At 43.2% G+C, this 26,461-nt stretch overlaps 1 protein-coding gene across 12 annotated transcripts in view; it reads right to left on the reverse strand.

Annotated features, from left to right (window-relative positions):
- szt2 (SZT2 subunit of KICSTOR complex) overlaps positions 1-26,461 on the reverse strand; it is a 108,303-nt gene that overhangs the window by 36,484 nt on the left and 45,358 nt on the right. For 10 of the 12 annotated variants that reach the window (XM_026194042.2, XM_080290143.1, XM_080290137.1 and 7 more), the window contains 11 exons: positions 25,536-25,654; positions 25,148-25,312; positions 23,292-23,376; positions 15,025-15,198; positions 8,726-8,917; positions 6,788-6,987; positions 6,456-6,622; positions 5,136-5,233; positions 4,906-5,038; positions 3,559-3,689; positions 1,192-1,239 (listed from right to left, as the gene is read on the reverse strand). In XM_026194042.2, the coding sequence (XP_026049827.2) occupies positions 1,192-1,239; positions 3,559-3,689; positions 4,906-5,038; positions 5,136-5,233; positions 6,456-6,622; positions 6,788-6,987; positions 8,726-8,917; positions 15,025-15,198; positions 23,292-23,376; positions 25,148-25,312; positions 25,536-25,654 (1,512 nt within the window). The remainder of the gene's footprint in view (positions 1-1,191; positions 1,240-3,558; positions 3,690-4,905; positions 5,039-5,135; positions 5,234-6,455; positions 6,623-6,787; positions 6,988-8,725; positions 8,918-15,024; positions 15,199-23,291; positions 23,377-25,147; positions 25,313-25,535; positions 25,655-26,461) is intronic. The other 2 variants (XM_080290135.1, XM_080290140.1) reach the window with 2 other exon arrangements.

The raw sequence follows: 26,461 nt of genomic DNA on the forward strand, positions 1-26,461 counted from the left end.
ATTATCAGGAGTGAAGAAACGTGGTTATTTTTTAAAACCGATGTAAACCTGTTTGCGAGCGGCGGTCGTGATATCCCCGCAGAAAGGAAGCAGAGAATGATGAAGTAATATCATTACCACAGAAAGGTCAAACAGCATTTCAGCTTCAAGATGATTTAAGGTGCGCTTAAACAAAACGTATTGGTGCTGCAGCTTTATAAAAGCTCATGAGTGCTATTCTCTCAATGTGTGCGTTTTATTCTCCTCGTCAGTGTGAGACACAACGTCACGGGGCTGCTTTTACTTCACTTTGGTTTGTGGCAGGTTTAGTTATTTATTTGTTACCTCAAAGTATAAATTAGTAATATTCAGCCCCAAACTATGAAGCTATGGAGAAACTATTCAAGAAGAGAACTGCTAACATCATGAAGCCATGTAGTGTAATAAGAACCGGACATGGGTTCCAGTGCAGGGGACTAACTGCAGAAATAAGTCTGATTGTAAAGAAGTCAAAAGTAAAAATACATTTATTTTCTAAATTGTGATCGAGCTGTTAGCCAATGAGCATCGAGTATCCCGCGGCTTTCACAGTCGTAGCTCGAGGATGAACAAGAGGACGTCACATGAATAGATCCATGTTTTCTATACAGTCCACATTAAAAACTTTGCTATCACAGCATAACAATTAGTCTGATTAACTGATGTGTTTTAAAGTGGCGAGGCGACATAGTTAGCATTCGTGGTTATCGTTTTATGATGATGGCTCCGTTCTGTAGCTTTGTTACAGGGTGATCGATACAATTAAAAACACGACTGAAGTTAATGCAACTTCAGTCGTCTTTTATTTATAATGTAAAACAAATCTCATAAATCCAACTAAGTTTGAGACCCATTAAAAATGAATTTAAGACATTTTAATGCCTTAAATTCAGATCATGGATCTTAAAAAACTGCAGGTCTTAAAGAACCAGTAAAAATTCAGTTTAACTGAAGAGGCGAACACACTAACATCTTTTTATCACACTGACTCTCTAAGACTTTCATGTCAACATGTGAAGTATTCTGCTGTTCTCTGTGAAAGCTCGCTTACATATATTTCAGCTGTTGAGAATATAGAAAAACAAACAAACAAACCAATATATTGACAAAACGCAGCCATAAAGAAAATCCCATTACCATGAAAGTTGTTGGTAAGCTGAGGAGCAAACTTACGTGTGAACCTATTTAGCACTGGGCTGTTTTCCTCATCTGAACTGTCTTCTGTGGGTAAACAGAGGAGGTACAAACAGCAAGGCGGCGTGGACAGTGAAACACAGCTCGACACAAACCGATGTAAGCAAAACAAAAATAAGACAGATGTTAGAGAGCAGCGAGCACGGACAGAGAAACACAGAATCAAAGAGCAGCGGCGGCGGCGGCGGCGAGGACAGAGCACGTTCAAAGCTTCAACAGGAAACACGTGGAGCGTCTCCTCCACACTACTCATGGTGTTAAAACAAGTGTTAGCAACATGCTGCAGACAGGTCTATGCCAGCCTAATATACCGAACAGCTTTACCTCAAGAATATCCTCACTAGACTAGCAGTGTGTGATTAGCTGCTGCGACACAAAAGCAACAGAAATGAGGCCGAACTTTATTTTGCAGCAGTCGAATAAATGAGAAAAAACTAGAAACAGAAGCTCTGCATGAGACAAAAGCAGACTTCACTCACTGGACACCTGAAAGGACTCATATGTTGTGCCATAAGATATAAACTACACTACAGTTAGACATTAATATCTCAAATTAAACTGTATTTATGTTTTATAGCCATCATGTTTGTTGACTTTGTTATATGTAAATTATAGTTTTATTCATGTTGATTCTTTTTAGTTTTTGGTAATTATTTACTATAGTTTATAATGTAGCATTTTATTCAACTATATGATGTTTAATCAACTTTTCAGAGGTTTCTTTTTTGTTTGTGTCATTTTGTTGTGTTTCCATCCTCTGCTGCTTATAGTGGAAATGTTTGACATAATGTTCGGTGCAACCAAACACAGCTTTCATTTACCGAGTCAACCACAAACTCCTCACCCAGCAGGCATCCAGGTCAAATGCCTAAACAACCTCGATATCAAACAGCTGCTGGTCTTTACCCCATGGCCAAGTTACTCACCCCACTCTGAGGGTGAGACAGACACACACCCTTCATTTCCACTACTTGTGTTTTCTATGGTAGCCTCACCCATGAGTAGGACCGTAGACAGACCAGGAAGCTGAGAGCATTGATTCCACACTCTGCTCTTTCTCACCAGGATGGACGGTCTGACTATACGTTAGTCTCCCACTCCACTCATGAACAAGACGTTAACATGAACTTAAATTCCTCCACACTCGGAGCGCACGTTCCTTCCTGTTCCACCGTAGAACCACAACACTGGACTTGGGGCTAATCCTCATTGATGTGCTGAACTCTGAGCGCGCTTGTATTTAACGTCCTTTTATTCCACCTTCTGTTTGGTTTCAGTTCGCTTTGTCTCATCGTCGGCTTCTCAGTCGTCTGTGAAGCTCTTTGAACTGCACTTACTTGCATGAGACGAACTACAGACTGAAATGTGATTGATTACAATAATGAGGAAACAAAAGAACATCACAGGATAATGTGTTTATTGGACTTCTATTTTACTTTATTATGGGGTCATCTGTTGCTCATTAGAAGCAACGAATGACTCGACCAGCAACAACACTTTACATGGACTTGTTTTTATGTGATGCTTTTTCTCTCTCATTGTCTTTATAAGCCTGTTTATTGTTTTCAATTATTCTTGATCATTTCTCATTAAATGCTTTTATTCTGTGTTTTGCATTGTGCAGTCTTGTTGCAGCTCGTTCTCACCGTTACCTTCATCTTGTTTTGTTTGGCCTTGATTCTGCTCATCTGTCAACTGACTGTTTGGTAATTAAGCAGGAGGGAGACAAAGTAATTAACTTTTATTCTAAAAACTCTGGTACTTTGTAGATGATAAAATATAAATCTAACAATGTGTCATTTGAACATATCGCCATCCAATAATATAATGTGGTGGTCGCCGTCACTGGGTTTAAAGCTGGGGTCAGCGGGAGTTTGCATGTTCTCCGTGTGCCTGTGTGGCTCTCCGTGAACAAAGACACGTATGTTAGGTTAACTGGTGTTTCTAAATTGGTTGTAGGTGTGAATGAATGTGTGAACGTCTCTCTATGCAAGTATGGTGGCCTGTCCACAGTGCGCCCCACCTCGCACCTAAAGGTCAGCTGGGGTCGGCTTTGGAAAACTGATGGATGACACCGATGTACTCGTACTTGAACGGCTGTTCAATTTCAAACATGGACTCTTACAGAAAGACTCATCACTTACTACATCTATATCAGGGCTGCACAAATCTATGAACGGCATTCATTTCTAATCAAATATTCTGATTTCCTGATGAATTGGAGAAAAAGGAAACAACCATAACAGGCTGTTTAAAACACACTGGAGCTGAGGTAGTGATGCATAGCCTGTGCAGAGGGTAAGGTAGTAAGGGGCTAATGTGAACGGCTGGTATTGCAGTGGTTACCTTGCTCTGTGCTGTAGTGCCACTGATGGAAGTTGCGGCCGATGAGAATGAAGCTCCTCACAGCGTCTGGTGGTTGGCTGAGGTTCTGGCCAAGAGGGAGCGGCACAAAATGGTCTCCAGATGTGGGGCAGCTGCAAAAAGTATAATACAGGTGCAATATTATAGAGCTGAACGACTTTAATGGCAGTGTGCAGTCAGAGGGCGCCCACCAGGTATGGTATATATCCTGTTAACAGTTTCCAAAAATATGCCTTTCTACTCTCTGAGCTCTCAAAGTGCTTCATGCAACATGTCTTAATGTTTCAGTCCCATTCATAGAAGCACTGCTTTCTATGGCTAAGTGCATTGGATGCATTCCAGTGGATGAAGCTGAGAGAAACCTGGGGTCAGTATCTTGTGCACAGACATGTGGCATGTAGACTGGAGCAGCCAGGCATCGAATCACCAACCTTCTGATTAGTGGATGACCTGCTCGGCCCCCTGAGCTCAGTCTAAGTGTTTCTGAGTGTGACCCGAAGCTGCAGCTGTTTGCTCAAAATCCTCAGTTTAACATTTTTTTCTATTTTTGAAACGTCACCAACGCGACCTGCTCGTCAAACCTTTAGTTTGTGAGGGGCAGCCAATCACAATAAATGCTGCAGTAAAGGGAGAGAAATAAAAGGCCTCATGGCTGACAGAGGATGAACTGGGGGTGGTAACCCAAAAACAGCGCCTAACTTCTATAAGGTAAAACTGTGTGTCTATAGTCGTGTTCATTGATTATATGTCTGAGAAGTCTAAAGGAGCACTGATTTTCGAGTGCGATCACAACAGTGACTCGGTATCTGTGTGGCAACAATCAGGAACGAAGAAGTTGTGTGGCTCCAGAGAGCGCACACTTCTTATTCACAGTGTTTTCTAACGAGCAGGCTGCTAAGAAGTCTGCGAGAACAATTTGTTCGCTTTCAGGGGTCTGCACTGAAAGAGATGACAGCAAGTTGGACTTATAACCAATAAAAGTCATTCAAATTTCAGCTGAAGAGTCAAAATGACTCAAAGCATGAGGAGGCTGAAAGTAGCTGGAATGCCATTTGATGAAGTGCAGACAGCAGTTGGAAGATCAGCTGCAGAGATGAAAGTGAATGAAAGCTGTGGAAATGTCATTTGCATTGGAAGCAACAATCGACATTTGAGCTGAAGCTGAAGAGTCTCAGCTGAGGTGTTTTTGAATGTCAGAGCACAACAACAGCTTTCATGCACCTCGGCAACAAAAAATATCACAACTCAGCGTTACTTTTTATTGCTCTCAACATCAGGAAGGTAAGAGTGATGATCGATTACCAAGAAAAGCACGATGTAAAAACTCACCTCGTCTTTCGAAATGTCTTCACTGTTGTGTCGGCGGCCAGCGAACTGACCAAACTGACAATCTCTGCCAAGATGGAAGGCAGCAGGAAGTGTGAGGCCGTTTTAGTGGTACACTGCTGAATGGAGGGGCAACCTGAGAGTAACACAGAGTGTGAGAGCTCGCAGAATATAAACCCCCAACTTCTCAAATAAGTTTTCAGATTCTGGATGAATGTAGAGATAAAACTTACCAAGTTTGGCCATGAAAGTTATCCACGGCTGGCAGATATCTTGGTAAATGGGGTCCAGAGTGCCTGCATCTCCCTCCTCAAACTGAGACAGCTGCCTCCTGCACAGCCACAAACCCCCCACACTTCATTAAACCACATTTCTATGGGACTCACAGCAGAGAGAAAACCTGTTTTGGTGGTTTAAAGGCTTGTTGCCTGCCATCAGTGATGCAGTGGTGGTCAGGCAAGATTTCTGCTTTCTCAGCTCCATATCTAAGACAGAAATGACAATACTACCATACATGGTAAAATATTTAATCTTTAAATATGAAATGGACAGTACTGGCACTGTGACTCCACCCACTCAAGCATCATGCTGTCTTAGCCTTTTCTGAAACCAGGCATCGTGATCGCGCTGGAAGACATCTGATGTGAAACCAAGGACACCGCACACTAACCAGCTAACAGCCTGTCAGTCACAGCAACTTGCTAACCAGTCTTGCAAGTATTAGCTGGTGTCTTTCATCTGTAAATACAGTCACTGGTGAGTCCAAAAGGCAACCACAGCAGCAGCCAATGATCTAACAGGCATCAAAATGCCAATGAAGCTAAATGGTGACGATGCAGCAGCTGTGTGCATCTATGTACAGTCTGAGACTGAAGAGCCACCAGCAAGACTGTGCAGCAGCTTACACCTATCAGCTTTCTCCATACATAGTGCAGACCCACCTGCTAGGACCGGGCGTCCACATATGTGGACTTCACATTTTGGGTTGTCTAGACCACAATTATTCACCACTGTTCTATCGAGATATAGAACGAATGTCCTCATATGTGGATCTCATTTTTCTCAGACACTACATCAGGTAAAAAGATCATTCTTTGCTTTTACATCCAATCAGCCTAAACAGCAAAGAGAAATTAAAAACGCCATGAAGGAGTTCGTGTCTTAGGAGGTTAAATTTGACCATCTTCTAAACCATACCAGAATGATTTCAGCTCTTCTTGCTTTCCTCTCGATATAAAGTTTTAATGCGCTTTAGACAAGCGGCTCTCAAAGCATTAATGTCCAAGTGTTAACCCAAGGGGCCAATATATGATTGAGGGCCACACAGGAAAAATGCTGCATATATGATGTGTCATGTAGCTTTCATTAGTAATAATTGGTCTTTTCCTGCGATATCACACTCTTACATGAAGTAGAAGGAGGAACTGCACAGCCCACGCTGTGTCCGTATTCTCTCCAAGGACTGCATAAGGGTTCAACTTTGTATGATTTCTAGCTCCCTGATGCAGTTAGTGTTCAGTATAATAACTCAAAGTGGCTTCAGTGAGTCCCACCTCTGGGTCTGCTCTAGCTCCACAGCCACCGTCTTGTCCTGGCTCCACTGCTGCTTTACATTCTCCGTCTTGTGTCTGCGGCGCGCTGCTCGGCCCTCCTCGCCTTTCTCCTGCACAATGTCGTCTGTCGTCTTGGGGCTCCCGAGCTCGGCCGAGTCTGGCTTACTCTGATGGAGGGAAAGAAACATGCTTACTTTCATACGTGTCTGTGACGACACGTCTGATCTGTCGAAACTAGACGAACAGTCAATAAGCACTGGGAACTGTGCAAAAAAGGAACGATTGTTTTTTAAATGATCACAAAATGCTGACGTAGAAAGCCAGTAACTGACCAGTATGTCCCAGAAGCTGCGGCGAGTGCTTTTGCCAGTAGGCGTGGTGGACTCGGGTGTGCTACTTCCTGTCGTGGGGGCGCCTCCTACAGCTTGGATTAAGCTGATCGGAGATGGACTGGTTTTAAAAACCCTTGAGCCACTGCGCTGCCTGGGGCTGTCCTTCACTTCTCTCGCCTCAGCCAAAGGAATCCGCAGCCCTGAAGAACATTTCACAATCAAACTTCAATTAAAGTCTTAAACGTTTCCCAAGGATGGCTGCAGTGAGATCCTCCATGCTGTTCTGCTTTCTGCCACCGGGTGTCACGAACGCCCGCATCCAAATATCCCACACGCTTCTAGATTATTCGTTTAGTCTGTGAGGCAAATAAGCCTGATAATAGAGTGCTTTCATGACCAATTACATGAGGGTCAAACATAACATGGGAGGGAGCTTTACTACATTCAAACAGGAAAAGGAAATCAGTCTGTCGTACCAACGTGTTAAAACGTTACCTTTCCACAAAGGCCCTGCAGCTTCAGTGTGTGCTGCTGCGTCTCCTCCATGTCATCCTCTGATGTTGGGTTAACCAAAAACAGATTCCATGCTTGTGGGGTATCTGACAAATTCCAAAGTGTGGGGTAATCTGGAGTCCTTTGTGACCCATCGGTCTAAGTCTGCTTGTGCTGATATTATCAGCTCAGAGGACAACTTGCCAATTTTCACCATCACCATCATTAAACCTCTGATCTGTGTCATGATATCAGTGTGGAAGGCCACAAACAGATGAAGCAGCATGAATATTGGATTAATCCGGCCAAACGGGCCATTATGCAGCAGCAGGTAAACCATCTCACTGAATATGTACAAAGGCCAGCAGTACACTCCATGTTGGTAACAAACAGAAAATCTGTCAGCAAACAGAATTCTTCGCCTCGCTCTGAGGACGGCATTGATAATGTAGGCTCAGCTAAATTTGTGGCTTTGTAGTTAAAAGGTTAGCAGGACGTCCCTTTGATACCAGAGAGCAGTCCTGGAGGGACAGCTGCATCCATTTTTGAGACCTACTCAAACACCATTTGGGTTGTGTAATTATCCGCTGAGTTGTACCAGCTCAAGATTCAAGCATTAAACTAAAAACTGAAAAACAAATGATGGGGGGGAAAAAAAACCCATGGCATAGTCGCCTACTACTCCGAAAGAGACTCGCGTTTAGGAACAGGACTGTCTGCGGGTCAAGAAAGCACAAATATAGAGTACACCTACACCTGGCTGTAGCACCGCTGCTTCTCTGTCGCCATCTTACAATGCTGTGATTGCAGCCAGCCCCCGACTCTCTGTGAACGCCACTCATGGCCACTGATCAATGATCATGACAGTTCAATGATAATGAAACTGACCTCACAACCCACTGTTAGTCAGTGGTGCTACTTTCAGTCATTATGTGAATGTACTGACTGTAAGTTTGTGGAAACCTGAAGGATGAGAAGGCGACGTCCAGATGAACAGAATCAACCTTCTGGTTCATCTGCTTGTAGTTTTGTCTTGCAGTGAACGTTTGTTATTTGATTTGCTAAAGACAAAAACATTGTAACAACATGAAACTGCTGCTGACTACAGCTTTCATGTAACACCGTGCACCGCACAGCAACAATGTGTCAAAATCATTTTAGAAAAATAAACCTCTTTGGCTATTTTGGCTACATTTGCATATTTGAGGTAAACAGCGACCGTTTCAGACCCATTATCAAACTTTTAGGACGTAGACAGAGCCAATTATCTCTGCTGCTCCTCGAACATAAGCCATGACATCAGTGTTTTTGTTGACACAGTGTCAGAAGTGTGGTGAATGATATTACACTGTAAAGCATTGTTTTTATTGGACTGCTTGGTACAATCTGATTGCAAATAGGTGCAGACACAACAGACCCAGCATACAGATGCAGTAATGAGCTCACCTTTTGCCTCTTCTTTCTGAGCTTTCGTTGCTGGGCAGAGGACCCCGACACAAAGAGGGTTTGGCAATACTCTCAGCTCCATGACAACATCACACAGTGCGTGGCGCAGTGCCCCCTGCAGTTTGTCACTCAGCTGTAAGGGGCTAATGTTGCCTTGCTCCCAGATGTCGAAGCGGACATACAGCTGTGGTTCTGTTAGAAGCAAAACAGACAAATAAGTGAAAAAAGGGAAAAAAGCAATAAAAAGGAACATTTTGTTGACTCACACCACAACACACACATCCCACAGAGCCAGAAAGATATCTGACATCAATCTGTGATATTTTGTTGAGCATAACATCTCATGGATGGATGGACGGACGGATGGATGGGTGGATGGATGGGTGCATGGATGGATGGGTGGGTGCATGGATGGATGGATGGATGGATGGGTGGGTGCATGGATGGATGGATGGATGGATGGATGGGTGGGTGCATGGATGGATGGATGGATGGATGGGTGGGTGCATGGATGGACGGGTGCATGGATGCATGGATGGATGGACGGACGGACGGACGGATGGATGGATGGGTGGGTGGGTGCATGGATGGATGGGTGGGTGCATGGATGGACGGGTGCATGGATGGATGGACGGACGGACGGACGGACGGACGGATGGATGGGTGGGTGGATGGGTGGGTGGGTGCATGGATGGACGGGTGCATGGATGGATGGATGCATGGACGGACGGATGGATGGATGGATGGATGGATGGATGGATGGATGGATGCATGGACGGACGGATGGATGGATGGATGGATGGATGGATGCATGGACGGATGGATGGATGGATGGATGGGTGGCAAAATGAAACTGAGATATCATTATTTTCCCTTTAAGGGCCACAGCCTCATGGCAGCATTTAATGCTGTCATCAGCGGACGTTGTGTTACAAGTATGTAAAACAACTGATAATGAGGCTGCTCTTAATGCCTGTGCTGTGTGTCCTTTAGCTTAACCCCTGTATCAAAGGTGTCTGTATCCACTGTGATATCACCCACTGGTTTGCAAAGCCTAAGACTGAGCCCTTTCATTGGCTTGGCCTCATGTCACCCATGCATGAAAAGCACAGGGCAGGTCTGACTGTGACACTGAGGGATCATCAACCACAGGACAGGCCCGCCATAAAGCATACTTTTCTTTCTAAAGGTTAATCAGGTCCAATATATTTAATATAAACATTTTTAATAGATCCTAAAATAATCAGAAAGTATTTACTGAGGTCATCGAGTTAGCCAGCAATAAGGTTGTTTTCCTATTCATTTCTAATCATGTGCAGTCGGACTTTTTATCCCCCAGTTCTGCATTGGCTTCAACTGTAGCTGAAGCCAATGCAGAACTGGCTTCAGTAAAATTCAGTAGCTGTAGGATGTAAATGGTGAATGGACCGGTTCTTATACGGCACTCTCTACTCTATTGAAGCCCTCAAAGCACTCTATACATCATTCACCCATTCACATTCATTTATTCAAGCACTGTCCGTCTAACATTCACACACATTCATACTCTGATATCAAAGAGCATTTTGGGATTATTGTTAGTAAACTGTAAATTTATTACATCCAGGGATCGAACCATCAACCTTTCAATGAGTGGATGAGCTGCTCTGCTGCAGAGAAGTCATAACAACAAACATCTTTGTTGTTAAGTGACATCAAATGTTACGGCCAATGAAAAGGAAGCACTGCAGACACCAGCTGTCCCATCGTTCATGCTTTTTGATATGTGATCACCTGTGATGTGGACAAACATCCAAAACTATGAGTTTTCCTCCAGCACACAGTTTCAGGGTCTCATAATGATACCAAAATCTCTGTGAAGCTAACCTGCCCCCTAGCAGGTTTACTTCAACTAACCCTGACTGTCTCCGCCTCTTTGTCGGAAACCTGACAGTAGGAAGTGTCAGACATGGCGTGTCCCTTCCTTGAAGAGCCAGTAGATCGTGAAGCCCAAATTCTCCGCAGAGCTCTCCGCCAGGAGAGAGTGATTAGAGCGCGTTCGGACATTTGATCATTTCCTGATGATTTCCTGTGTGAACGTTACCGTTTTTCAGCACAATCTATAATTTATTTGAATAACATCCTCAGGCCTAATATTGCTCATGTGACACATCGCAGACATTCTCTCAGTTCTGTGCATATTATTTGTATCGCACTTCGGTTTTTTGCAAACAGGAGCTTTCTGTTTTTACTGTCTTAAGTAACCAATAGTGTGTTTGTGCCCAAAGCTAACTAGATACATTTTAGTGTCTTAACCTAAACAAGTAGTCTCAACCAATCCAAACTGAAAAGAAAATGAATCCTATAATTTGTATTTACTCACAGTACTGGTTATTTTCACAGGGCAGCAGTGAGGTGCAGTTTGCAGGTAGGACAAAATACCAGTTGCTGTTCTTTTAATGTAAGCTTATGCTTCCCAGGCAGTGGCTGTAACGGTCGACTGAGCTTTGTCACCTAAGTAAGGGGCAGTGAGAGGAGAGGTGAGCTTGTGCTTCACTTTTAAAGCTGCAGTAGAAACTTTGTCACTGAAAAATGGAAGAAAATGGGAACAAGGTGTATTGCACTTCAGTTTTTTGCAAACGGGAGCTTTCTGTATAATATTGGTGACGCTGAGCACGTTTCCAAGGCTACCGTCTGTCGGGCAGTCAGGAATGTTACAGTTGCACTGAAACGTCTCCTGTACTCGTTTGTGGTGTTCCCCGGTCATAGACCCACAAGATTTATCAAAGAGGGATGCCACAAAATTGCAGGTATCAGGATGAACGAAACTTAATTCATGATGTGGTGATACTTGAACTACTACTTAAAGTTTACATTTATTCCACAGCATTAATGTACAGGTACATAGTTCCCTGTAGCATTTCAAACTAACAAATTATTTCATTATAGTAATGGATGCTAATTTGTGTTCTCTGCACTGTGAAGATCATATGTGATGCTGCCAACATTATCACAAATGTGGAAGCCAACTGCTCAGCCTCTGTGAGTGGTGGTGGTGGAGGACCCCCACCTGTTTTTCGGGCCTCTGCTTTTTTTTCTGTTGGCTATAACGGGCCACATTTGAGCATACAGAGTAAGCAAATATGTACTTGTAATGTGCTCAGATAATTTCAATAAGTGCTTACAGAAAGAAAATTAATGTAGCCTCTAACTGCAATTGATTTACATCGGACAAACAGACCAAGCACTATGGCTCATAATACAATTACACCTTACCTGTTTGGACTATATTTTTATATTTCATTTTTACTTGCTGCCAGGAACGTTTGGGGCCTGTTGGGTTGCACCTGCGCTCACATCACATCACAAAATAAAATGTATGAAATAAAAAATAAAATAAAATATAATAAAATAACGTGTTAAATGGGTGGAAATCCCTCGATCAATGTTTAAATTAACACTCACGCATTGACTCTGTCGGCTATGTTTGCCATGCATGCTCACTTTGTTTTGCAGCTGAGGCTGTGTTACTTTTTTCCGCAAAATTTGCATGTTATCGCCCACCCCCGTGACATCACGCTCCAAAGCCCTATGCTGCCATCAGAATTTCGGCCTCAAGCACTGTAAGATACATTGACCGCGCCTTCTTTCCCTCCGTCTCCATGGTGACTCGCTTAATCTGTGCTCCACTAATCAGGGCTTTATGTATCCTCGTGCGCGCGCTTAACTTGGGGTTAAAGCAACTCCGCGTTGACTGAACTAATTGTTATCAGCCTTTCTGAAACAGAATATTCCGAGTTGGACAGTTTGGGGTTACTCAACCCTGAGTATCGTTTTTCACTCTGAGTTTTCTAAACCGGCTTCCTGAAATAGGGCCCTGATATCTAAATACTTCATTTACATGCACAAGCTACTTATATGGAGAGACTTCAGTTTGAAATGGTAACACCTGCATCTCATGCATGAGGTGTTTACTGGAGTGACAAAACTGTAAAGCCTGTTTAGATGTTTTGCGTAGACACCAAGCCCCTCGTCTCTCAGTAATTTCCACGAGGCTTCTGTCATTTTAAATCTTAGGGGTTCCTACACAGAAAGGGTTGCTCCTTATAATCCAGGTAGAGATAAAAGTACCAACACTTAAGCTTTCAGAAGTAATCAGCACACGTTTCTTAGAGATGTGGTCTTAATATCAGGTCAGCTGTGGCACCATGTCGGACTCAGATAAGGGCCATTAATCATCTGCACCATGGTGTCATTTCTCTCACAAGGATCATGATTAAACTGTCTGTGATATATCGATGTTAAAACCAGCTCATGGTAGCGCACAGTTTAAATTACATTGCATTAACGATTAGCTAACACATCCCTCTCTGTCACTTCTACACATCTATTCAACCTAATTGCAGAAGGTGATGAAGAATAAAAAGCACCTGCTCAGAGGGACGATGGCCCGTTATGTTCAGATGCTTGTTAGGGACACATCATGTGAACTCTGTGGCCTCTGTTCACTGCTTCACACACACTTCATATTTCAGCAGAATTCACTGAACATGTCATGAAACTATATAGAAACCATGTAATGTGAAGGTTATACTACACAGTTAAACCTACAGCACTGACGATGACTATTTTTAATGCCTAAAACAGCTTGGTTATTATTTCCCCCATATTTCACCAATCCCAGCAGCAGAGTGTGACTAACACTTTATATAACAACAAGCCCCAAATATGAGATTTCGTTTTGATTTATGGCCGTGTGCTGCAGTGTCACACTGACAAATTTAGCTTCCGTAAGTGGCTCCGTAATAGACTCGTATTCATTAACCGGCAGATTTACTTGTTCCGATTTAGGGGCATTTCATATTTGGACACTAAATTTAACGGCTGGACTGTTAACCCCAGCACAGTTTGATGTTTATGTTTGCAATTAATCCATTTTAAAATGAGTGGCGTTTACATGCCTCCTGGGACGTGCTGTAACCTTGTTGCATAAACAAATCCAGCAGTGAAACGATTCTCCAGAGGGTGAAGAATAATGTGAAAACCAATGAGCCCAGTCTCTGCTGGAAACATTAGTTTGGCATTGTAAAAGTGGGCTGCACTGATTTTCACATGCTAAATTCAAGTCGTGCTTAATCTACGCAGACTATGAAAACATCTGGAGACCAGGTCATTACCTCAGTTTGGGCTTGGACATCTGGATCTCAGTGATACCTAATATTAAAATATGCTCTGGAGCAGATGAAGAGAAAGATCACCCAGAGCCACATCTTCTGTCTCAAGCTGCATCAACATAAACTCAGCACACCTTTAAGAGAGTTGTGCATTGCTACAAACCTCTCATCACCTCCTTTAATAATGTCAGACTGAAAGAGGCTCTAGTCTACATCCTGCACATCAAAGTGGCTCCCTGTCAATATCAAGCTTCACCTGAGATACAAATTTGTTTACAGTCTGCAGCTCTGATTGGCTGCTGGGTTTTCAATAAAATATCAGCAAAGCTCAGATAACACAGACGCTTATTGAACTGCAGAAATACAAAGGCCTGTGATCTCGAGTCACTGTGTGTGGACAGCTTCTGCAAAGACACAGTTCAGGTTCACCAGAAAGGCAGCTTCACAATATGGAGATTTTTAGAACTGCAGCAAATGAAAAATAAAAGTGCAGCTATGACAGTGACAGCTGCATCAGCTGTTTACAGGCTGCATCAGCTGTTTACAGGCTGCATCAGCTGTTTACAGGCTGCATCAGCTGTTTACAGGCTGCATCAGCTGTTTACAGGCTGCATCAGCTGTTTACAGGCTGCAAATCTGCAGCTTGTGAGTCGTCACGTACATGCGCGGCTGCAGGTTACATTCAACAGATACTTTACATCACTGAAAGTTTCAAAAAGGAGCAAAGTAACTGAATATTTATACATTTCTTTTCCCTCTCTCCTCGGGGCATTTCACTCGGTGGTCAATTTAAGCTTTTATAGGAGCAATAAAATTCATTTCTGAGGAACACAAGCAGGCATTTTTTCATTTTCATTGTAAATCAGTTCGTCTTCCTCAGAGGCCAAACCAGCACTGTTGTGTTGATGAATTCTTGTTTCCAGCATCTCTTCAATAAAGCTTATTTATGGACCCACCGAGCACCAAACACCACTCACAGCCGTTTCCTGCTGCACGAATCTTGTCGACCTGTCATCAACATTGCTGCTAATATTTTTATTAAAATGGCAAATTCTTTCCTTCTGATAAACACGTGTTTCCTTTGTTCTGCTGTGACTAAAATATCGATACAACATTTACAAATGACTGCGATTTCTTTTTGATTACCTGAGCCGCTAATGATGGACTCCACTTTGACGACAGCGGTCAGCTCATTAAAGCGATCCGGGTGCAGGGGGACGGAGCAGTTCTCGGACTTCTGCAGGGCGGCACCGCCCTGAGCTGGAACTTGAAGGGGCCGACCGTGGGCATCGACAAAGGAGAGGGCGATGCAGGCGATACCTGAAAGAGCAGGGAACGTGTTCAAACGACCAACTTCAAATCACCAAAGTCTGGGTCGCTCATTAGTTTTCAATTCATAGTCTCCTCATTTCATGTTTATTTGAAATTTCCCAGCAACTTTGAGGTTTTCAGGCCTTGTTATTGATCATCTCATACTTCCTGACGCATCACAGCTCTGCACAAGCTTCATCAGAAGTATAGCTGCCACCACATGTCTGAGGATGTTATACTAGTTATCAAAGAAAGCTCCTGAGCTAACACACAGCTACATAACCACCACGTATGTACACTTTATAAATTCAATAAAGTACTGGGAGTGAGCTGAACCCATACAAGCTGACACTCCCTGAGAAATACTGTGAAGCTTAAGGAAGGATGAGTGAGGGCATCCGCGGCTGCGTTCTTTCTACCACGGTGTTTAGTAAATGAAAACTTACGCAATCACATGTAGCAGTAATTATTCCAAGGCAGTAAGAAGAAACCAAACTCACATGTGTTGTTAGATCAAGCAAGTTATTCAAGTATTGGCCCGTTTTTGTCTGTGAGCGTGTTTCCGTGTTAGTGGCCTATGTTGGGTCAACACGAGGGTCAAAGTCAACAAAGACGACAACAAAGCTCACGCTACTAAACTAAGACGGCAACAACTGAAACCCTCGCGCAGCAGTACAGGTACCAGCCGAGCCGTCACTGCGAATCTCCAACTAAGCTCCTTTAAACTGCAAGCTACTCTGCAGCCCTACCTCCACCCTCCACCTCCGCCTTATTTAATATCATGTCTGCTGCCACCTGTGCCCGCTCTGTTCTGTACTGGGAGATACTGGACCCTGCTCAGAGAAATAGGAAAGTCCCCATAGGCGAGATGACTCTTATTTTTTAAACAATTTAAATTGCTAATTTTACTGCTTATCAAAGTGAATCTGCATCTCATATTTGACTATTCATTGCAATGTGCATGCAGCCGAGCATGCTGCATTAGCCAGTTACTGATATAAGCTTCCTGTAACTGGCTCTTCATGATGGTGAGCGAACGATCAAGCTGGGAAATGAGGCCTGTGTGTCTAATGGGCAGCCACAGAGTGACTTCAGGCTCCATTCTCAGGGCACATGGCCGTCCTCTGCACAGTCTATCAACACTGACACTGGTTGGTGAGCTTGACACAACAAATAAAAACGAAATCATAAAATGCTCCCCAGGACGAGACAAAAGTAAAATCCCATAAACCCATATTTCCTTCACAGCAGAACACAGAAAACATTTACATATTTACACTGAATTTGTTTTCTTCTGATTTAACAGCAGAAGTTCACCAGTGTGCAAAAAAACTGCAAAATGTTGTGCAACAAATTTAGAATAATGTTTTTCAAAAGAATAAAAATGGGCCGTATCATGCAATAATGAAGCTCAATGTGAACACGAGGCAGAAAAATGATCCAAAAGACAGACTGAGGCCAAGTGGAAAAATGCTGTGAGGTCAAACAAATCCAAATTTGAAATTCTTTATGCGCAACATGCACACTGGATCCTCTGGCCTGCAGAGGAGAAAGACCACTGGGCGTGTTTTCAGCGCTCAGATGAAAGCCTGCTGCTGGTGCGACGGGAGTGCATCAGTGCCCAGGGATCAGGCGCCATTAAAGGGCACAGTTAGAGACCGTGTTTAGAGCAGCGTACGCTGCCTTACATATGACACTTCTTCAGGGAAGGACTTGCACATTTCAACATGATAATGTTAAACCCCACACTGCATCTATTATATAGTAGCATAGCTTCATAATACAAAAGTCTGAACTGGCCCGCAGTGAAATTAAGTGAAAGGGACGACAGAAACACAGGACTGTCGAGCATCTAGAATCCTCCATCAGACATTCCTCCCACAAAAATCCAGCAACCAGCGTCCTCAGACATTTACGGGAACTATACATGTGTTTAACTAAAGCGGTCCTGACTGACTAACAGTTCTATAAAAGCTGGGAAGCTTAATGAGCATGACCCTGTTACAACTTTTTCATTTCTCAACATTTTAAAATGGTTTTTTTGTTCTGTTGTGGAAAAAAATGGTTTATGAAATTTGCAAATAGTTTCATTTCTGTTTACATTTTACACAGTGTCATACTTAAAGTGTATGTTCTTATATTTCAGGTCCATTTCATTGTGGTTGTGTTGAACTCTTACTAATGTCCGTAAGCAGAAGAGACCCTGGGAACACCGCATTTCATGCACCCTGCAAGTCCATGCCAAATCTTAAGCCAACTAAAAGATGGATGCAGCTAACAATAATAATAATAACAACAACAACAACAACAACAACGATGTATATGCTGATGGAAGCCTAACAAAGGCCGAACACAGTGTTAGGGCACTACAAAGAAAATAAATAAAAGGCCACGAGCAGCAGCAGCAGCGCAGGCTTCAGTCGACACAACCAGCAGGAGTGAAACGGGCAGGTACCTTTAAACTGAGAAGGTGGGAAGAGATGCTGAACCAGCTCCAACATGGTACCTGGGTCAACATTAAAAAGACCCAGAGAACAGAGTATTAGGGATGCAAAACCAATAACATTTTATTTTTATCCAATTTAACACCAGGAAACTCCAAGAGGGGGTGGCAGTTGTTGGGCACCACACTAGTAAAGCCGACCCACTGGCGGGATTTTGCTTGCAGTAATATTTGCAAGCAAAACATGATTAGCCAGCTAGCTGCAACTTCACTGTCTGCTGATGTTTCGGTGATAAACTCATTTATACATAGCCAGATCAGCCCAGGGAGTCATCCAGCCTTATTCTCAGTATCTGGCTTCATGAGACAGTTTTCTGTGTTTGTAGGCACACTAGCATTAGCCAACATTAGCTTAAAGAAAGAGGGTTGTGAGTCAGATTTGATCCACCAAACCAAAACAGCCTGCCATGTTGTTTAATGCCCAACCCAGCAGCCAGCTGTCTAACCATAGCTTGCTTATGTCATTACCAATAAAACTCGTTGCTTTGTTGTGTTTGTGTGTTGGAGTTTGTGCTGGTTACTGCATTTCTAAGCTACCATTAACTATCGTTGCTTAGTCCTGATGCTGGGAGCAAAACAGTCTCCTGGGTGCTTAAAAAGAGGGGAGCTACATGTTTTTAGGTTCGTGGATATGCTTCTCATCCAAGAGGCTTCTGCAGTTCTAAAACTGTTACCAAGCCACAGGTATAGATCCCCTGGTGGGGCTGACCCCTTGTACGGGGGCCGGATGTTCGTACACCTACTGTTAATAATATACACATGAGCCACGGTGTGATAGAAGGTGAGCATCACTGGGGCCAAAGTGTGAAGACATCGCCCCATTTCCACCCTCATGTGAGCTGTCGAGGTCAACTCAGGCCAGGAGTGAGCGTGGGGTTTAAAGAGGATCTGGAGGCTGCATTGTAGGTGCCTCATAGCTGACAGCTGAACTGAATAAGCCTCTTGGATGAGAGGCAGAAGCTTTTCACAAACCTACTGAAGTCCAGCTGCCGTCTATTTAAGCACTTAAGAGGACTGAGAACCGACAAAGACACGAGCAAAGGAGAGGCACTCAGGCAAGACACTCGGGAGTGGGAATTGTGTGGATTTGAGAAAATCCAAGAGCTTCTCTCGGAGGCAACCAACAGAGTCATTTGTGGGTATAGTTTAGTTTTTAAAGTATTGACACAAGCACCTGTTTAAACTGCAGTTTAAATATATATATAAGTTTTATCTAATGTATGTTTAAAGCCCTGCTGAGTGTGACCTCTCACAGACATTTGAACTTTAACTTCATTTACATTTCATTACAGGTAAACTCAGTGTGTTGAACACATATGAAAAAGCATAAAAAGCTGTGCAGTTGACAGCTCCGTGTCAGCTGAGCCCTACACGCCTTACTAGATACATACAGTGCTTCATCTGATACTTTTAGGGAGCAGTGGCAGGTTGGATGTTACTGATGATGTTTGGCAAGAGTGCATTAAGAATACATATTGTAGTTCTGTAAATGCTAGACATAGTCTGAGCCAATTTAAGGTATTTTTTTCTCCCACTAAAGTGGAAAAAATATACAAGAACGTTTCAGCCCTCTGTCTTAAGTGTTCAAGTGGTCGAGGAACTTTACCTCACCGTTTCTTTCAATGCCAAAAACTAACTTTTTTGGAATCATCTGTTTGATTTTCTGACCAAAGCCTTTGGAGGTCCCATGTTCCCCTTTGCAGCATTGTTCGGGGTGTCTGACCCGGGATGGGCAAGGGACAAGACAGAGACGCAGGTTGTGTCAATGACCACACTTGTGGCAAGAAAGCTGCAAGTCTGATAAACCTCCTACCTTCGAAATGTGGTTGAGAGAATTTGGAAATGTACTCCACCTGGAGAAAATCAGGTTTACCTTGTCTAACCGAGAGAGAGTGTTTTATAAGATTTGGCAACCAGTCATTAGCCTGATGGATAAATTTAAGTGAAATGTGCTCTGTCTTAACATTTATGTGTGCTGCATTACCACCTCGTTGACTTGCCGTCCACCTTCTATTGTGTTCTTTTGAAGGTGATTGTTGTATACGGCTCAATTATAAAATCAATAAAAATATATTGAAAAAAGAAGAAGCTGTGCAGGCTTTCACTGCACTGAGAGGTGAAATAAAACAAAGCAACAGCACCTGTGAAGTCTAAGCCTGTGTGAAGAAAAAGGTTTTCAGTTTGTTTGTAACTGAGCAGGTTAGCAGGCAGCTTGTTTCCAAGAACAGGACTCAGCACGCGAGTTTTACTGCTGCGTCAAATCTACGCCGTAAATTACACCCCAACCAAAACCCTACTTAACCCTACGCTGCAACCTCCCACGTAACCTGACGTGCACTTCCTGAGAAATGTAACCACAAATCGGTCGATGCAAACCAAAATGACCTGACTGGAAGTTAGAAAAAGGTCTTTATAAGATGCTTGCTGACATAATTTACATGTTAACAGGACTTCTTAATAAGGTATTATTGTTGATTTAGAATATGAAGGCAGAGTTAGTTGTTAAACACAATAAATAAATAATAAAGTATCATCACTATTAAGCATAAGAATCTATTTAGAGTCTTAATGGGTCTATAACATGTAATAAACCCTTGTGTGATATCTGATGCCACATTTGCATATTATTAACAGCTAGTGTGTGTTAATAAGCGCTTTATAAGGATGTTATCTATTAACAAGTGTTGATAAGGCCCGTGACATTTAAGTGCAAATAAAATCTGAAGCTACAACAGAAGCTGTTACCTCACAGCTAGTTTGGAAGCCGATCCTAATTTAGTCAGCTGGGATTCAGACGATAAACGACTGAGCAGCAAAGAGTCATCAGAGAACATTTCATTAATTAGCAGTCAGGCAACACAGGTGAGAGTCAGGGTATCTCTCACTTTGCAACTTTTCGAGCTGTCTGACACTCGGGAGTTATTTCACACAGTGAGTGGGGGCTTGGATATCATCATATAACTTGAGGACCTCGTTCCACAGCTGCTAAGACTAATGAGATTCAGTCAGAGCTTTCCTGCATAGCAATTAAAAAGTAGTTAGACGGCAAGTGGAGCGAATGTAGGAGCGAGGGACAAACTCTTCACATCAGCCTTGATGTTTAGATTCGACAGGCGCGCAGAGGTCAGTTTGAAAGAGACTCGAGGAGGCCATCTCCAGAGCTCCACTGCTCTGCAGCTGGAAGCAGCGCTGTGTCTGTTCACTGGAAAGTTACTTGGTACCAAAACAAAACAAATAAATCTTGGCTTTTTTATTTTTAAAGAAGCTGATATGCCAGGAGAAGTTGTTGCTGATCTTGGTTTGATACTGATCCAATATTTGGTGCAAAACTCTACAAAACCAAAAAACCACACCTGATGTAAATTTGGCCACTTTCCCCTTCCAGGCCGTCTCCTTGGCCACCTCTTCATTTGATGTGCTTTTGCTTTTTAATACTTGCAACCAAAGGTCTGATTATATACAATATCTTTGTTATTGGTTAATACAGGAAGTGTACTTTGGGCGGCACAATGATTCTACAAATGAAAATGAAGCAGTGTAATTAACAGCCAAACGTTGAGTTGTATTGACAATGGCAGGGAACGTGTCACAGAAACAGTAATTATACATAAGCGCTTCAACTCAGTAAACTCATCATTTACATTGATAATTAGCTGCCCTTTGGTTGGAGAGTTATACATTCGCTTTCTCGCAGTGAACTAGCTAACCTTTCAGTTACAAAGCAGCAGCACTCCCCTTTAACTGGCTTCAAATGCCAGTAGATGACATTAGCATATTGATAAACAAGAAAGTATTGCAATGTGAAATGGAACTGATCAGTTCTGCAGGAGGAAGCATGACAGCAAAGTGGAAAAACTTTGCAGAACTTCAGCTCGATTTGAATGAAGGAGCACAGCTAAATGAGGCACCGTTGACATGAAGCAAACCAATTTCTACACAAGTGTGAAATTACACTCATGAGTGCATAAAGCACACTGTACAAGCTGCTAGCTCAAGGTTTGTGCAGCTCACAACAATCCACATAACGAGCAGGACAGCTGAGAAGCTTTCCTGCAACAGGCAGGTCACCGCTGGTTAAAGAGCAAGTTAGGCTCCCAGCTTAATGCACGTGCACGCACACACACACACACAGACACACACAAACACAAGTTTCAGGTGCATGTTAAGGAGGGGGAAAAGAGAGCCGCCTCAGGAAAACAAATGTGCTGATTCTCATCACAGAAATTAAGAGTGTGCAGCAAAGGGAGGACGAGTGTGATGGTCTCTGTTATGCCAGACAGGGACAGGGAAATGTCTCCTGAATTTAATGTGGGAGTTATAAATAGGACAAAAAACAGAGAATGTCAGCGAATTTGACGATATCACACTGACTCCACATCTGCAGCTTAACAAAGGAAACGGAGCCAAGAGCTGAGGTTACAGCAAAGTTTCCAAGTCATTATTTGTTCACAGTAAACAAGGAGAACTTGTCAGTGCTGTAAAGCAGTTTATGAAAATGGATCCGTGTTTAAACAGGCCATTTTCTGCTTCCTCTCACATATATATGGTCACGGCAGTGGATGCCCACTTAAGGCCTAAGGTTTCGAATAATGAGGACAGAGGACTGAAAGGTCACCCTGTGAGCCGAAGCTCAGGCTTCACATTGTTTTCAACACTTTTTAGTTTCATACTGCTTTTTCTACTCTGAGCGTCCACAAGTGCAAACATGCAATGTGCAGGCATCTGAGGTAGGAAGCTGTGTACACGCCCACCTGCAGTTCAAAGCTTCTTGTTTTGAGGGACAGCCAATCAGAAGAAAAGGTGGCCTGCACCTTCAGTTAGACACAAAACCTTTTTTACTTCAGTGGACGAAACCAACTCTAACCTTAGTGTCACAGGTTCCACCAAACCCCGTACGAGGACAGAGACGTGTCACGTAATGCCAAAGGTGACGCACTGCACTGAAGATCTGCTTAAAAACTGAGAAACGTATCAGCCCACAGCTGGGTTCAGCTTTCAGCTGGGAGAAGCTACGTGTCTGAACACTAATGGGGCCATAATGTTGTCTGATCAGAGAATAAAGGTTTTTAAACCTTATTTTGAGGCAAGGCTGCAACATTTCTTGTCTCTGTGACAAATGAAACTGAGTCTATGCTTCTCCTCTTTTTTGTTCAGGCGCTCAGTCTCACATCACCTGACATCCTTTTGGTGTTGCCGAGATGGCTGCCAGGTGCTGAGACTTAGTCCTGGCTACCAGGAATGAACATCAGCAGTGCTCAGTAAGTATACAGACTCCAGGTACTTACAGGTTTCCAGCAGGTGCAACCAGCACCACAGCAGCAATAACCTACATGTAGACTCCTGCATCACTATCAGAGAGACAGGCTGTGGCAAACAGCCTCAATAAGAGACACCGCCGGCTCAGGTCATGTGTCAAAGCTGGATTTTCCTGAACACAGTAGTGCAGCCCACCTGGATAAGGTTAGGCTATCGGTATTCACAGGTGACAGGTTTGAGGTTACTGTGCTGTTGACTGTCTTTGTAGGATTACCTTCCCCTCAAACACAGAGTAACTGAGGCCTGGTGGCACTGACGTGCTGGGCTGGGAGAATGTGATTACCTTTGCCTCCCGTCCCCTGGCCTCCGGGCTTATTGTAGAGGTAGATATCACCGTCAGCCGTGTCACTGCTCAAATGAAAGTAGTGCTGCAGACAGAACAGGAGAGCAAATCAGTCCCTGGAAGCTCAAACCACACAAGTCAGCATTTATTTCATACACCACAATGAGACTTGTCAAAATGATTTTAGTGTCTGCCTCAGTTGTGCAGAGCCTCCCATATCTAGGATTTATTCATTTTTAATCCCGATCACTTTAAACAGTGCTGTTTGTAGTGCACTCGCATGTCGGCCTGTCATCTATCAATGCAGGCAGGCCTTCCTCAGTTTGCAGGGAGCACGGACCTATTTTTTACAAGTCAACAAATCTTTCAAAGTATTCGGAGGACACAAAAAAGTCTGTTTACTCAGGTGTTTAATCAAGCAGCAGTAGTTTCTTGGATTATGTTAAACTGTCAGAAACAATCTCATGGTGAGTGATTAGAGAGCTGCTGAATGAGCAACCACACAATCTGCTGACTTTTCTCTTTTCTTAAGAACAAAACAAATCCTGTAAATTAAACACACAGTGTGGAGATAAGACCTGAACAGGTACACACTACAGGAAGCTGGGTTACACCGATCAGATGCTCAGGTAACCAGTAACAGTGCCTGCTTCTTATTCTTACTGGGAGGCAGCTGGTGTCCTGCAGTGGACCAGTGGACACTTGTTTATCGCTCGTGTATCTTTATGTGTTGTGAGCCTGTTTAGCTGCTTCCTTGGACACGTGTCTCTTATGAAATACATTTTTGATCTCAGTGAGATTTACCAGTAAAATAAAGGCTAATCTATTCAAACAGAACGATCTTAGTAGACATGCTAGGACATATTTACATTACCCTTTTATTTATTTTATCAAAGCGGGTTTCTTTCACTAGAATGTCTGGTGGTCCCTTTCTATTCTTCATGTCTGTGGTTCACGTCACAGCCTCCTCGAGGCCCACAGGGATAAACTGCTGAGCTTTTCAGGCAACTTCCAGAATTTCAAACCTGACTTTAGTTCCAGACAGTTTCTTCAAGTTTTCTGTGTTGCCTCCAAATTCCTGTGAACTGTCTTTAACCTGCACATCCACAGCAATGTGTTGGGGTCCCTTTTAATTATCTGAGAACTAACACTGTTTGCTGTGGGAGGTAACTGGACTAATGGCCCATACAAGAGCATTCAAGTAGTTTATTCATCTGTAACTTGATACCAAATATTAACATAATAATCTATTTTACACACAGTCTATAATTATTAGTAAAGAAAACACTGTAATAAGTCCCAATGTTCAATAAGCCTAAAGAACCAATAAACAGAGATACAAACAAGCAGACCGAGTGAACGATAAAGTAACAACAAGCTTTCTGATCCGACTGCTTTTTTCACGCCATCAGACTTTATTGTAACAATGTCACAGTGTTGCCTGAACTCAGCCTTTCATTTGGGGTGTAAACAGTTATTGAAAGTGACAGAACTGCCAAGAGCCAGAACTACAAAGACGATCACTTGCACAGCCGACACTTTGACGTGTCAGAGGACTCGCGTTTTAATGAAGGCTCAACTCCACTTAAAGGGTGTTCTGTTTTTGTGCATACTGGTGCACCGTCACAGCTCACATAGAAATGTAATGACAGGCAGCCATCATTAAAGGTCTTTTGTAATTACTCTCCACCACAGGCTGGCGTTTTATCACAGAGTGTCACTGTGGTTGAAAACCTTTGGAAACAAACGAGATTTCTTTCTGCTCACCTGACTAACACCATGCTGATTCCAGGTATTATTAAAGATTTAAAGACTAATATTAAAGTGAACGCATGAGGGGAAATGTTAGGTTGTACCTTGAAGTGATGTGCTGTGTTCATGTCCGTGTACTTGGGCACGTGCAGGAAGATGAGGAGGTTCTGTTTGAGGTAGTGAGCCACAGCGGACAGCCAGGGCAGACAGTACTGGGGGAGGCTGAAGGTCATCACCTCAGTGGCTGGAGATCCTGACGGCTGGATGAACTGACCAGACAACATTTGGTGAAGGCTTTTATCTGAAGCAATTTTCAGTAGTCTGAGTGCAAACAAGTGCTTTCTGCATTCCCCAGGGTAGATACAACCCAGACGCAGGACACAGTTTACTCATTTCACTGTACAAGTCGCTGCACACAGAACTACAGAAGAACACCACACACACAGAAACACAAAAGCAACGTTCCCCTAAAAAGTGAAAATCATAATGTACCTCCACATCAGCTGGCGTCAGCTTGCAGTTCCTGACAAGCATGACAGTGATGATGTCCAAGGTGGTTTCATCCAGGCGCTTACGCAGCACCTTCACCAGCTCGTCTGTGATCTCTGGACCTGAACAAACGGTGATAAAAGAGCCCTGTGTCACCCTCACCTCTTCTGCCAGTGCATTAGAAACGGGACAGAAAGTTAGCGATTAAAGTCTTCAGAGGATCGAGTGCATGAGGCAAACTGCTCCCCTGTGACAAAGTCAAATAATCCAAAGGTTCTGCCTACAAAGGGACCGTCCAAGTGGTTTAAGACTGTCCTTGTTTGTGAAGTTCAGAAACTTTCAAGCTGTGCGAGATGTTTAGAAAGTCTCCAGCTATGTGATATTGATCTCTAATAACATGCCAACGTCACGTCTATAGCCCGATGTTTTTGTGTTCACCATCCTGTGATGGAAGCACATGACTGCACCACCCTGCAGACACTGGTTCTGCCACAGGATGGTTGTCTCACTAATATTGTATGAACCTAGAAACCCAGTATAAAGTAAGGATACAGCACCTTGCTTGGATCTGGCTGTATAGAAACAAATGAGAAAAGAAAGAAGAAATCGAAAACAAGGGGAAAAAATATCAGTCTTTGCTTAAAGATGCTAAGATGGGCCCGTTGCTGATGTGAGTGAGACGCCTTGGATCGATGGGGAGTGGACTGCCTGTGGTGCCAAGGGCAAAACCAAAGTATGGGGAAGCAGCTTTCACATATAATGCAGCATAAAAAACATGATAGTTTCAGGAACGTCTCGAAAACGAATTTTCAAATCCAGACGGAAACATTTTTATTCTTGTTTGCTTCTGCTGAGCATTTCAAGGGAACCTCGTCTTTGTTTCTCAAAGACATATTTATACTTTCCAAGGTGAATGTTGATATTGAACA

This window comes from Astatotilapia calliptera, chromosome 15, assembly GCF_964374335.1.
Source record: "Astatotilapia calliptera chromosome 15, fAstCal68.1, whole genome shotgun sequence".
In the NCBI taxonomy this organism is placed as follows: Eukaryota; Metazoa; Chordata; class Actinopteri; order Cichliformes; family Cichlidae; genus Astatotilapia; species Astatotilapia calliptera.